Source organism: Puma concolor, chromosome B4 (assembly GCF_028749965.1).
Source record: "Puma concolor isolate L17-30 chromosome B4, mPumCon1.1.hap2, whole genome shotgun sequence".
NCBI lineage: Eukaryota > Metazoa > Chordata > Mammalia > Carnivora > Felidae > Puma > Puma concolor.
The window spans coordinates 65,628,707-65,642,401 of NC_141673.1; the positions used below are offsets into that span (position 1 = coordinate 65,628,707).

The 13,695-nt window shown below is 35.6% G+C and overlaps 1 protein-coding gene across 1 annotated transcript in view; it reads left to right on the top strand.

Annotated features, from left to right (window-relative positions):
* FAM186A (family with sequence similarity 186 member A) overlaps positions 1-13,695 on the top strand; it is a 78,089-nt gene that overhangs the window by 35,394 nt on the left and 29,000 nt on the right. Inside the window, exons 2-3 of the mRNA XM_086713417.1 lie at positions 5,396-5,612; positions 6,555-6,725. Coding sequence (XP_086569543.1) covers positions 5,396-5,612; positions 6,555-6,725 — 388 coding nt within the window. The remainder of the gene's footprint in view (positions 1-5,395; positions 5,613-6,554; positions 6,726-13,695) is intronic.

Sequence of the window (13,695 nt, forward strand, 5' to 3'; positions counted from 1 at the left end):
CATGCTGTCCAATTTATTCCTCTTTCTCAAGACCATTTTGGGTATTCAGGGTACCTTGAGACTCCATATGAATTCTGGAATGGATTTTTCTATTTCTGCAAAAAATATCATGGGAATTTTGATATAGTTTGCATTAAATCTGTAGATTAGTTTTAGTGGTATTGATGTCTTCACAATATTAAGTCTTCCAATACATGAACATGGAATGTCTTTCTATTTATTTGTGTTTTCTTTCATTTCTTTTGGTAACATTTTGTAGTGAAAATTACAAATGTACAAGTTTTCCACCTCCTTGATTTATTCCTAGGGTTTTATTCTTTTGATACTATTATAAATGGATTTCTTAATTTCCTTTTCAGATTGTTCATTGTTGGTGTATAATGACACAATTGATTTTTGTGTGTTATTTCATATCCACAACTTTGGCTGAATACATTTGCTAGTTCTAACAGTTTTTTCATGTGTGGAATCTTTAGGATTTTCTACATATAAGATCATATCACCTGAAAATAGAGACAATTTTATTTCCTCCTTTCCAGTTTGGATATCTTTTATTATTTCTTTTTCTTGCCTAATTGCTTTGGCTAAAACTTACAGTAATATGCTGACTAGAAGTGGTGAAAGTGGGCATCCTTGCCTTGTTCCTGACTTTAAAGGAAAACCTTTCAGTCTTTCACTATTGACAATATTATCTCTGGAATTTCATATATGGTCTTTATCATGCTCAGGAAATTTCTTCTTATTCCTAGTTTTTTGTATGTTTTTATCATGAAAAGGTGTTGAATTTTGTCAAATGCTTTTTCTGAATCAATTGAAATGAACATGTGGGGTTTTTCCTAGTGTTTTGTTAATTTGGTATATTTCATTGATTGGCTTTCATATATTGAAACATTCTTGCATTCCAGGAATAAATCCCACTTAGTCATAATGTATAATCCTTTTAAAATTTTTTTTTTCAACATTTATTTATTTTTGGGACAGAGAGAGACAGAGCATGAACGGGGGAGGGGCAGAGAGAGAGGGAGACACAATCGGAAACAGGCTCCAGGCTCTGAGCCATCAGCCCAGAGCCCGACGCGGGGCTCGAACTCACGGACCGCGAGATCGTGACCTGGCTGAAGTCGGACGCTTAACCGACTGCGCCACCCAGGCGCCCCTGTATAATCCTTTTAATGTGCTGTTGAATTCTGTTTGAGAGTATTCTGTTGAAGATTTTTGCATGAATATTCATCACGGATGTTGGTCTATAGTTCCCTGTCTTTTTCCTTTCTTTCTTGTGGTGTCTTTATCTGACCTTGGTATCAGGGTAATGCTGGCCTCAAAAAATGAGTTAGGAGGTGCTACTGCCTCTTTAGTTTTTCTGGAATAATTGATAAAGATTTGGTATTCTTTCTTCTTTGACCACTATGGTATGTGCTAGCTCATAGTGTTATTTTTCATCACTTGGCTTATCAAACTTTGTCTCCACTCTCCTGTGTTCCTGACTTAAATTTTTGCTGCAATTGCGCTTTTCTTTCCTTCTTTCTTTCTTTCTTTCTTTCTTTCTTTCTTTCTTTCCTTCTTTCTTTGTTCCTTTGAGCTGACAGCTCAGAGCCTGGAGCCTGCTTCAGATTCTGTGTGTCTCTCCCTGTCTCTGCCCCTTCCCCACTCATGCTCTGTCTCTCAAAAATGAATAAACGTTAAAAAATAAAATATTTTAGCATCCCTTTTATTCCTGAGGTGAAATTCATAGATATAATATCTATACTCATACTTTAAATAATTAATATAAATAAATGTGAGGGCAAATAAAAGGAAAGTAATTTCTAATAACGGGCATTTCAGTGTGTAAATTCTAGGCCAACTTCACCAGAAGACATAATAAAGAAGTAGACAGAGGCTTGTACCTATATGTAGAATTAAAATAAATGTGAAAGCTATGAATATAGGTTGATACAAAAGCAGGTTTATCGTACTGATATTATATAACTATTAACGTTAGTGCATTGCTGTTGGTACTATGGTACCAACAGAATGGTAAAATTTATTGGAGAAATTCTAAAGAACATCTTTCCTTTGATTTACATAATATTTGCATTCCTGGAAACTTCAGTATATAATTAAACTAGGCAAAAAATACTTTGTTTATATTTTAACAGGAGTAAATTTCTAGGCTCAAATAATTATAAACAGATGTTTTTCTTTTTACCTACATGAATGTCTCATAGGACAGTCAAAATCTATGCAGGATTGGGCCAGTTCTTCATTGTGTGGACTGTCCACTATAAAATGAGCTAGCATTCCTTAGCACCTTTCACTGAATATCAATAAATCCTTCCTCCCAATCACTGTTGCAACCAAAAATGATTCCCCAAATTCCCAAAGACACATATGAGGTAGTAATTTACTTTCCTATTGAGAATATTGGTATACAGTTATAAGCAAAATACATTTGCTGATAGACTCTTGAGAAGGTGAAGTAATGAAATAAAAGTGTTGAGGAATATCTGATACCTGCTTTCCACAGGTGAGGGCTAGGTAAAGAAAAAACAAAAAAGTAACTTCCTTTTACTTACTTGTTTACGGCAGTCATTTATAAAACATTTTCACATATGTCATACATCTCACATCAATTGTAAATTTAGTATCTCCACCATTTTTAAAAGTTTTTTATTTTCATTCCAGTATAGTTAATATACAGTGTATTAGTTCCTGGTGTATAATATAGTAATTCAACTATTCTATACGTTACTCAGTGCACATCGTGATAAGTGTACTCTTTAAGCCCCATCACCTATTTCACCCATCTCACCACCCACCTCCTCTATGGTAACCATCAGTTTGTTCTCTAAAGCGAAGAGTCTTGATATGTCTCTCTCTTTTTTTCCCTTTGTCTGTTTTGTTTCTTAAATTCCGCATAGGAGTGAAATCATATGGTATTTGTCTTTGACTTATTTCACTTAGTATTATACTTTCTAGCTCCATCCATGTCATTGCAAATGGCATGATTCCATTCTTTTTAAGGCTAATATTCCATTGTGTATATATGCCACATCTTCTTTATCCATTCATCTATCAATGGACATTTGGGGTGCTTCCATAATTTGGCATTATATATAATGCTGCTATAAACATAGGGGTGTATATATTTTTTGAATTGGTGTTTTCATTTTCTTTAGATAAATACCCAGAGGTGCAATTATTAGATCATAGGGTAGTTCTATTTTTAATTTTTTGAGGAACCTCCATATTCTTTTCCACAATGGTGCACCAGTTTGCATTGCCACCAACAGTGCAGGAGCATTCCTTTTCTTCATATTCTCACCAACACTTGTTGTTTCTTGTGTTTTTTTATTTTAGCCATTATCACTGGTATGAGGTGGTATCTCACTGTAGTTTTGATTTGCATATCTGTGGTGAAGGGTGATGTTGAGCATCTTTTCATGTGTCTGTTGGCCATCTGGATGTCTTGTTTAGAGAAATGTCTGCTGCCCATTTGTTAATTGGATTATTTGGGTTTTGGGTGTTGAGTTGTATCAGTTCTTTATATATTTTGGATACTAACCTTTTACTGGATAGGTCATTTGCAATGCAAATATCTTCTCTCATTCAGTACACTGTCTTTTAGTTTTGTTGGTTGTTTCCTTTGCTGTACACAAGCTCTTAATTTTGATGTAATCCCAATAGTTTATCTTTGCTTTTATTTCCTTTGCTTCAGGAGCTGTATCTAGAAAAATGTTCTATGGCTGATGTCAGAGAAATTATGGCCTGTGTTCTCTTCTAAAATTTTTATGGTTTCACATTTAGGTCTTTAATCCATTTTGAGCTTATTTTTGTGTATGATGTAAGAAAGTAGTCCAAGATCATTCATTTGTATGTAGCTGTTCAGTTTTCCTAATACCATTTGTTGAAGAGACTGTCTTTTTCCCATTGCACATTCTCACCTCTTTTGTCAAAGATTAATTGACCTTATAACTGTGGGTTTGTTTCTGGGCTTTCTACACTGTTCCATTGATCTATGTGTCTATTTTTGTGCCAGTACCATACTCTTTTGATTACTACAGCTTTGTGGTATAGCTTGAAATCTTGAATTGTGATACCTGCAGTTTTGTTTTGTTTTGTTTTGTTTTTTTCATGATTGCTTTGGGTATTCAGGGCTTTTTGTGGTTCCACATAAATTTTATAATTTTTTCTTCTAGTTCTATAAAAAATACTCTTGATATTTTGATAAGGATTGCATTAAATGTGTAGATTGCTTTGGGTAGTTCATACATTTTAACAATATTTGTTCTTCCAACCCATGAGCAGGGAATGTCTTTCCGTTTCTTTGTGTCATCTTCAATTTCTTTCATCAATATTTTATAGTTTTCAGAGTACAGGTCTTTCACCTCTTTAGATAAGTTTATTCCTAGGTATTTTATTATTTTTGGTGCAATCATAAATAGGACTGTTTCCTTAATTTCTCTGTCTGCTACTTCATTATTAGTGTATAGGAATGCTACTGATTTCTAGGTATTGATTTTGTATCCTACAACTTTACTGAATTTATTACTGGTAATAGTTTTTTGTTGTTGTTTTGTTTTGTTGTTTGAGTCCTTAGGGTTTTCTTTTTTTTTTTTTAAGTTTATTCAGTTATTATTTCTGAGAGAGAGAGAGAGAGAGAGAGAGAGCAAGCACAAGTGGGGGTTGGGCAGAGAGAGAGGGAAACACAGAATTGAAACAGGCTCCAGGCTCTGAACTGTCAGCACAGAACCCAATGCAGGGTTTGAAGTCACAAACCAGGAGATCATGACCTGAGCTGAAGTCACATGCTCAACTGACTGAGCCACCCAGGCACCCCCTTAGTGTTTTCTATATATAGTATCATGTCATATGCAAATAGTGATAGTTTAATTTCATCCTTACCTATATAGATGCCTCATTTCTTTTTCTTCTCTGATTGCTGAGGCTAGTACTTCCAGTATTATGTTCAATAAAAGTGGTGAGAGTGGACACATTTGTCTTGTTCCTGATCTTACAGGAAAAACTTACAGTTTTTCACTATTGAATATAATGTTCACTATGGGCTTTTCATATACATCCTTTATCATATTGAGGTATGTTCCCTCTGAACTTTGTTGAGACGTGCCTGGGTGGCTCAGTTGGTTAAGTGTCCAACCCTTGGTTTCGGCTCAGGTCATGATCTCACAGCTTCATGGGTTTGAGCCCTGCATTAGACTCTGTGCTGACAGTGTGGAGTCTGCTTAGGATTCTCTGTCTCCCTCTCTCTGCCCCTCCTTTACTCATGCTGTATCTGTCTCTCGCAAAATAAATAAACTTAAAAAAAAAATAAACCCACTTTGTTGAGAATTATGAACAGATGTTTGATTTGTCAATAAACTGAATATTAATATATTCCCCCTTCTTATTCTTATAGGACATTAATATGCAGCTGACTGACATACTGTTCAATGTGCAGCGAATAATCAATTGCTACACTGTTGATGAGAATGTGCACTCCGGAAGGAAAATCTCCCTTCCAGAACATAAGAAATGGAGAATAAATTTCCTGGATAAAATAGTTACTTATGCTAAGAACAGTGAAATTAGAGAAAAGACTCTTTTGCACATCCTGGTCTGGTTGGAAGAATGGAGTAAGTTTTCAGAAGTGGTTCAAAGGAAAACCATGAAGTTAATGAAAAAGAGAACAGGATCTATAAGTAAATTTTAAAGGGTTAATCAGACTACCTTTAAAAGAAGACTAAAGAGGTTATTCAGAGAATTACTGTCCACTGTTTCAGTAAGAATAAAGTAAGCACTATGTAGTCTTGCTTACTTAGTGCCAGCTATTCTGGGCTCCTTGCTTCTCTTCAAGCATGCCAGTATGCCTCTGCCCAGTGTCTTTATGCTTACTATTCCTTTGCCTGGAACACTGTCCACAAGTAGCCATGTGGCTCATTTTCTGCTTATATCTCACTTTAAAATGATGTGTTCTCTGACCATCTCCATTCCCTACTCCCTGGCACTGTCCATTCCTCTTTATTTTTTATTTTTGTCTGTAGCATTTCTTATGATCTGCCATACTATATAATTAATGTTTATATTTTTGTGTTTTGTGTGTCTCCTTTCACTAGAATGCAAGCAGTATGAAGTCAGGGAACTTGTTTTATTCAGTGTTGTATCCTCAACATCTAGAACAATACATGACAAAGGAGACATTTGGTTGAATGAAAGAATGAATAAGCTAAGAATACAAAAAGAATAATTTCATTAAGTTGCAAGAAATCTCATATAATGAAGGTTTTAAAATACTAGACAACTTATGAAAGGAGTTGAGGTTTAGTTCCTCAATATTAAAATACATGTTCACATTTTAGTTACCAGAGTATTTTCATGTCCAAGATTTACTGTTCAGCTTTCTATTCCAAGCCTCATCCTTCTTCATTTCTTCATAGAGAAAAGCCTCGGAAGAGCAATCAGTGTGAGACACCTATATTCCTCAATACTATAGTATGAAGTAGTTAGCCAATATTATAAGCCTATATGATTATAATAATTTTTCTGCACAAAAATAATTTTCTTTTGCTCTCTTCAAGATGCCATTTTGTCTGAGATGACTGCAATTGATATTGAGGAACACCATCACTGGATAGCAAAAATGGAGTTTTTACCAGAAATGTACAAAGCTATTGAGAGCAATGTCAAGATACTGAGTAGAATTAGTGTATCTTTATTTGAAGAAAAGAAGAGACAAAAGAAAAAAATGAGTAAGGGTGCTTTAAGACATTGGAAACAGATTTGACTTTTTCTAAAAAATGGCTTTATTAAAGTAAAAGTTACATACCATAAAACTCACATATGTTAAATGTAAAATTCAATGATTTTTGTAAATTTAGAGTTTTGTAGCTATCACCACAATATTTTATTTTATTTTATTTTATTTTATTTTATTTTATTTTATTTTATTTTATTTTATTTATTTTTTAAAGTAGGTTCCATACCCAGCATGGGGCTTGAAGTCATGACCCAGAGATCAAGAGTCTCATGCTCTACTGACTGAGCCAGACAGCCACCACCACTGCCCCCCTCCCCACAATTCAATTTTAGAACATTTCCTTCATCCCAAAAAAGATCCCTCATGCCCTTTTGCAGTCAATCCTCACTCCCACCCACCCACACACACACACACAACATTTGTGTATGTTCCAAACACACACACAACATTTGTGTATGTTCCAAACATACACAAATCTATTTTCTGTCTCAATAAGTTTGCCTTTTTTGGACACTTCATAAGATGGAATCATATTATACGTAGTCTTTTATATGTGGTTTCTTTTACTTAAATAATGGTTTTGAGGTTCAGCCATGTTATAGGATGTATCAGTAGTTTCTTCCTTTCTATGACCAATTGTATATCATTTTTTGCATATACCACATTTTGTTTACCTACTCACCAGTTCATGGACATTCAGATTATTTTGACATTTGACTTTTATGAATAATGCTGCTATAAACCCAGATGTATAAGTCTTTGTGTGGATGTATGTTTTCATTTCTTTTGGGTAGATACCCAGGAGTAGAATTTCTGGGTCATTTACCTATTGCTGGTAAGTTTATGCGTATCTTTTAAAGAAATTGTTAGCTTATTGCTCAAATGACAGCACTATTTTACGTTCCCATCAGCAATGTATTAAGGTTCCAGTTTTTCCACATCCTCAACACTTTTTATGGACTTCTTTAGGATCGCCTTTCCAAGAGGTGTGAAGTGGTATCCCATTGTGGTTTTATTTATTTTTTTAATGTTTATTTATTTTTGAGAGAGAGAGCATGAGTGGGTGAGGTGCAGAGAGAGAGGAGGACAGAGGATCCAAAGCTCCACACTGACAGTAGAGAGCCTGATGCAGGGCTAGAACTCACAAACTGTGAGATCATGCGCTGAGCTGAAGTCCGCCTCTCAACCAACTGAGCCACCCAAGCACTACTTCCCTTCTCCATTGTGGTTTTAAATTGTATTTCCCTAAAGACTGATGATGTTGAGCATCTATCCAGGTGCTTATTAGTCATTCTTATATTTATTGCGCTGAAATGACTATTCAAATGCTTACCCATTTCTATTATTGAGTTTTAAGAGTCCTTTGTGTATTTTGAATACAAGTCTTGAAATGTGATTCTCAGGGACGCCTGAATGGCTCAATTGGTTAAGTGTCTGACTTCAGCTCATGTCATGATCTTGTGGTTCATGGGTTCAAGCTCAGAGCCTGGAGCCTGCTTCAGATTCTGTGTCTCCCTCTCTCTCTGCCTCTCCCTGACTCACACTCTATCTCTCTCTGTCTCTCTCAAAAATAAAGAAACATTAAAAAAAAAAAAAAAGAAAGAAACGTGATTTTCAAACATTTTCTCTTAATCTTTGGTTTGACTTTTCATTTTCTTAATGGGGCATTTGAAGGCCAATGGTTTTTGATTTTGATGAAGCCAAATCAATTTGTCAATATTTTCTTTTGTGGTTCATGGTTTTAGTGTCGTATTAAAAACTTGTATGGGGGGGCGGTGCTTGGCTGGCTCAGGCAGAGGAGCATGTGACTCTTGATCTCAGGGTCATGAGTTTGGGCCCTTCATTGGGTATAGAGATTACTAAAAATAAATAAATAAATAAATAAATAAATAAATAAATAAATAACTTAAAACAAAAACAAAAGCTTGTATTGGTTAGTGTTCAACCAGAGAAGCAGAACCAGTAGGAAATTATCGTTATCTGTATATCTATGTATCTATCTACCCCATGTGAAGTATTTTGTGGAACATACTTTGTATTCTTTCAATCCTTTTACATTTATTGTGACTTGCTTTATAGCCTACCATATGGTCTATCCTGGAGAATGTTCAGTGTGTGTTTGAAAAGATATATTTTGCTTTTGTTGGGTGGAGTGTTCTACAGTTGGTTTATATTGTTGTTTTAGTCTTCTGTATATATCCTTACTGATTTTCTGTCTAGTTGTTCTATTATTAAGAGTGGGATAGGGGCGCCTGGGTGGCGCAGTCGGTTAAGCATCCGACTTCAGCCAGGTCACGATCTCGCACTCCGTGAGTTCGAGCCCCGCGTCGGGCTCTGGGCTGATGGCTCAGAGCCTGGAGCCTGTTTCCGATTCTGTGTCTCCCTCTCTCTCTGCCCCTCCCCCGTTCATGCTCTGTCTCTCTCTGTCCCAAAAATAAATAAACGTTGAAAAAAAAAAAAAATTTAAAAAAAAAAAAAAAAAAAAAAAAAAAAGAGTGGGATATTGAACTTCCCAACTACTATTACTGAGTTAGCTATTTCTCTTTAATTCTGTCTGGTTTTGCTTCCTATATTTTAAGGCTCTGTTATTAGTGCATATATGTTCATATTGTGATAGCTTACTGATGAACTGATCTTTTTATCATTATAAAATGTCCCTCATTGTATCTAGAACCATTTTTTTTGTCTTAAAGTCTATTTTGTTTGATATTAGTCTATTCTCTCCAGCTCCCCTGTGGTTACTGTGCAAGATCGAATCTAAGATATGTTGCTTATCATTGGATCGTGTTGGCTTTTAAATATATATACACACAAAAAAATACACAAATACACATAAAATTGGGCAATCTTTCACTTTCGAGTATTTAATTCTTTCATATTTAATGTAATTATTGATATGATTGGATTTATATGTGTTGTGTTGCTGTTTATTTTCCATGTCTCATCTCTTTGTTCTCCTGTTCTTCTTTTACTACTTTTTGTGTTAAACAAATATTTTCTAGTGTACCATTTTAATTCCATTTTCCCCCTATATTTTTGGAGTAATTCCCTTAGTAGCTCTTTAGGGATTGCAGCACACATTTTAAATTATCACAACCAGGGGCGCCTGTGTGGCTCAGTTGGTTAAGCATTGGACTCTTGATTTTGGCTCAGGTCATGATCTCACCATTGGTGAGTTTGAGCCCCATGTTGAGCTCTGCACTGACAGTGTGGAGTCTACTTGGGATTCTCCCTCTCCCTTTCTCTCTGTCGCTCCCCCATTCACTTTCTCTCTCTCTTTCTCAAGATAAATACACTTAAAAAAATTATCACAATCTGTTTCAGATTAGTGCTAACTTAATACAAGCAAAATATAGAATTTTTGCTCCATTAGCTCCATTCTCTTCCCCTCCTTTGGATTTTGTCATATATATTACATTTGTATGTATCATAAGCCCAACAACATAGTTCATAATTATTGTTTTATATGATTGTCTTTTTAATCAGTTAAGAGAGGAAAAGAAAGCATATTTTTACCTACATATACTTGTGCTCTTTATTTCTTTGTGTGAATTTGAGTTATCCTCTGGTATCATTTCCTTTCCACCTGAAGGACTTCTTTGTCTTTCTTATAAGGCTGGTCTACTAGCAGCAAATTCTTTCCGTTTTGCTCATCTAGAATGTCTTTATTTCACTTTCATTTTTTAATAGACTTTATTTTTTTAAGGTAGTTTTAGATTTATAAAAAAAAGTGAGAAAATAGTACAGAGAATTCCATATTTCTCCATAGTTTCCCCTAGTACAAATATATTACATTAGTATGATACATTTGTTATAATTAACAAACCAGTATTGACACATTATTAACTAAAGTCCATAATTTATGGACTGTAGTCATAATTCCTTGTTTTTACCTAATGTCCTTTTTTGTTTCAGGATTCCATCCAGGGTACCTAATTACATTTAATTGTCATGTCTTCTTAGGCTTTCTTGGCTGTGACAATTTCATAGACTTTTCCTTCTGTTTGATGTTCCTGACACATGTGAGGAGCACCAGTCAGATATATTATAAGATGCTCCCCTATGGGAATTTGTCTGGTGTTTTTCTCACATTTACTCTGGGGTTATGGATTTTGAGGAGAAAGATCACAGAGGTAAAGTACCATTGTCATCATACAATTTCAAGGGTATGTACTATCAAATGACTCAATGTTGACCTTGACCACGTGGCTAAAGTAGTGCTTGTCAGGTTTCTCCACTGTAAAGTTACTCTTTTTCCTCATTTTCCATACTTTGCTTTTTAAAATAAGTCTATATGTGCAGCCCATACTTAAGGAAAAGGGAGTTGTGCTCCCTTTCTTTTAGGATGAATATCTACATAAATTATTTGAAGTTCTTATGTACTATAATTTGTCTCTTCTTCCTCATTTATTAATTTATTCAATTATTTATCTCAAAATGAACTCAGATTTTTTTTGGACTTTGAGTTATAATCCAATACCACTTTATTTACTTGCTTAAGTTGTTCTAGTTTTGGCCGTTGGGACCTCTTTCAGTTGGTTCCTGTGCCCCTTTAACATAACCTCATCGATGTGGCTTTTTCTTTTTTTTTCTTTCTTTATTTTTATTATTATTAAATAATTTTTTTAATGTTCATTTATATTTGAGAGAAAGAGAAAGACAGTGCATGAACAGGGCAGTGCAGAGAGAGAGAGAGACAGAAACAGAATCCAAAGCAGGTTCCAGGCTCTTAGCTGTTAGCACAGAGCCAGACGCAGGGCTTGAACTCACAAGCTGTGAGATGACCTGAGCCGAAGTCAGACGCTCAACCAACTGAGCAACCCAGGTGCCCCTTTCTTTTTTATTTTTTTAGCACTTCCCTACTTTCTGGCACTACAAGATGCTTCAGGTTCATCTCGAATATATCCTGCTCCAGTCTTATAATCTGTCATTTCTTCAAGGATTTCTGGTTACTTTTAGTAGAGAATAGTATTAAAAAGCAAGGTCTGGTTGCTAGGTGTGTGTTCATTGCTACTGGGCTGTCATTTCTGTTCAGTCCTCTCATTCGACAGAACAACAACAACAACAACAACAACAACAACAAAATATATATATGTATGTGTGTGTGTGTGTGTGTGTGTGTGTGTAGAGCCAATGCAGTTACACATATCTATTAATATGTATATATATTATCATCTGTAACTACTTTAAACTAAACATAAGTTTATAGAGATTTCTCTAATTTTAATTCATTATCACACATAGACCATTCCAGTTTCTTCCCCTTGCTTATCTATAAATTATGACAAACAATAAGAAACTTGCTCCTACCATCTACTTCACTTAATTGCTCGATTCCAGTATACATGCATAGCAGTATCAGAATTATTAACCCATACCCTAGTGGGAAATAACTTATCAACTAGAGTACAGCACTTTGTCTTCAGTCTTACAGACTCCATTCATTTCCGGTTACTTATAGGTCAGCACTCCCTTCATCCTCTCATTCCTTTCAATGAGGTTGTGTCATACATTTCTTATATTGTTAGATTGTCATATCACAGTCTACATTCCTTCCTGGGATCCCCTGACCTCTTAAAAGGGTATTTAAAAATTTTGTATACATTAAGTTTCACTCTTTGTGCTATAGAGTTCTACTGGGTTTGACAAATGTATATTGTCATGTATCCGCCCTTATAGTATCATACAGAATAGTTTTTCCACCCTAAAAATGCCCTGTGATTCACTTATGTATTCTTCCCCTCTTTCCCCAAGTCCCTGGTACTGATAATTTTTTATGTCTCCATAGTTTTTTTTTTTAATTTTTTTTTTTAACGTTTACTTATTTCTGTGACAGAGAGAGACAGAGCATGAACAAGGGAGGGTCAGAGAGAGAGGGAGACACAGAATGTGAAACAGGCTCCAGGCTCTGAGCTGTCAGCACAGAGCCCGATGCCGGGCTCAAACTCACGAGCTGTGAGATCATGACCTGAGCCGAAGTCGGACCCTTAACTGATTGAGCCACCCAGGTGCCCCTATGTCTCCATAGTTTTGGTTTTCCAAGGATATCATATAATTGGAATCATGTAGTATGTAGCTTTTTCAGACTGGCTTCTGTCACTTAGCAATATACATTTAAGGTTCCTCCCTATCTTTTTGTGGCCTAATAGCTTATTTCTTTTTACTGCTGAATAATATTCCATTGTACAGATGCACCACAGCTTGTTTATGTGGTTGCTTCCAGGTTTTGGTGACTAAGAATAAAACTGCCATACACACACACACACACACACACACACACACACACACACACACTCTTTCTCATGGACATAAGTTTTCGAATTAATTATGTAAAAACCTAGGAGCATGATGGCTAGATCATTTGATAAGATTACATTACTTTGTAAGTAACTTTGTAAGAAACTGCCAAACTGGGGCGCCTGGGTGGCGCAGTCGGTTGAGCGTCCGACTTCAGCCAGGTCACGATCTCGCGGTCCGGGAGTTCGAGCCCCGCGTCGGGCTCTGGGCTGATGGCTCGGAGCCTGGAGCCTGTTTCCGATTCTGTGTCTCCCTCTCTCTGCCCCTCCCCCGTTCATGCTCTGTCTCTCTCTGTCCCAAAAATAAATAAATGTTGAAAAAAAAAAAAAAATTTTAAAAAAAAAAAGAAACTGCCAAACTGTCTTTCCAAGTAGATGTACCATTTCTCATTCCCACCGTTTTTCAACAGGAGTTCTTGTCACTCCCTGTACTTGTTAGCAATTGGCATTATTGGTTTTTTGGATTTAGCCATTTTCAGAAATGTGTAACATATTTCATTGTTGTAATTTGCAATTCTTTTTTTTTTCAAGTTTTTACTTAAATTCTAGTTAGTTAACATGTAATATAAATTGGTTTCAGAAGTAGAATTTAGTGATTCATCTCTTACATATAACACCCAGTGCTTATCACAAGTGCCCTCCTTAATACCCATCACCTATTTAGAC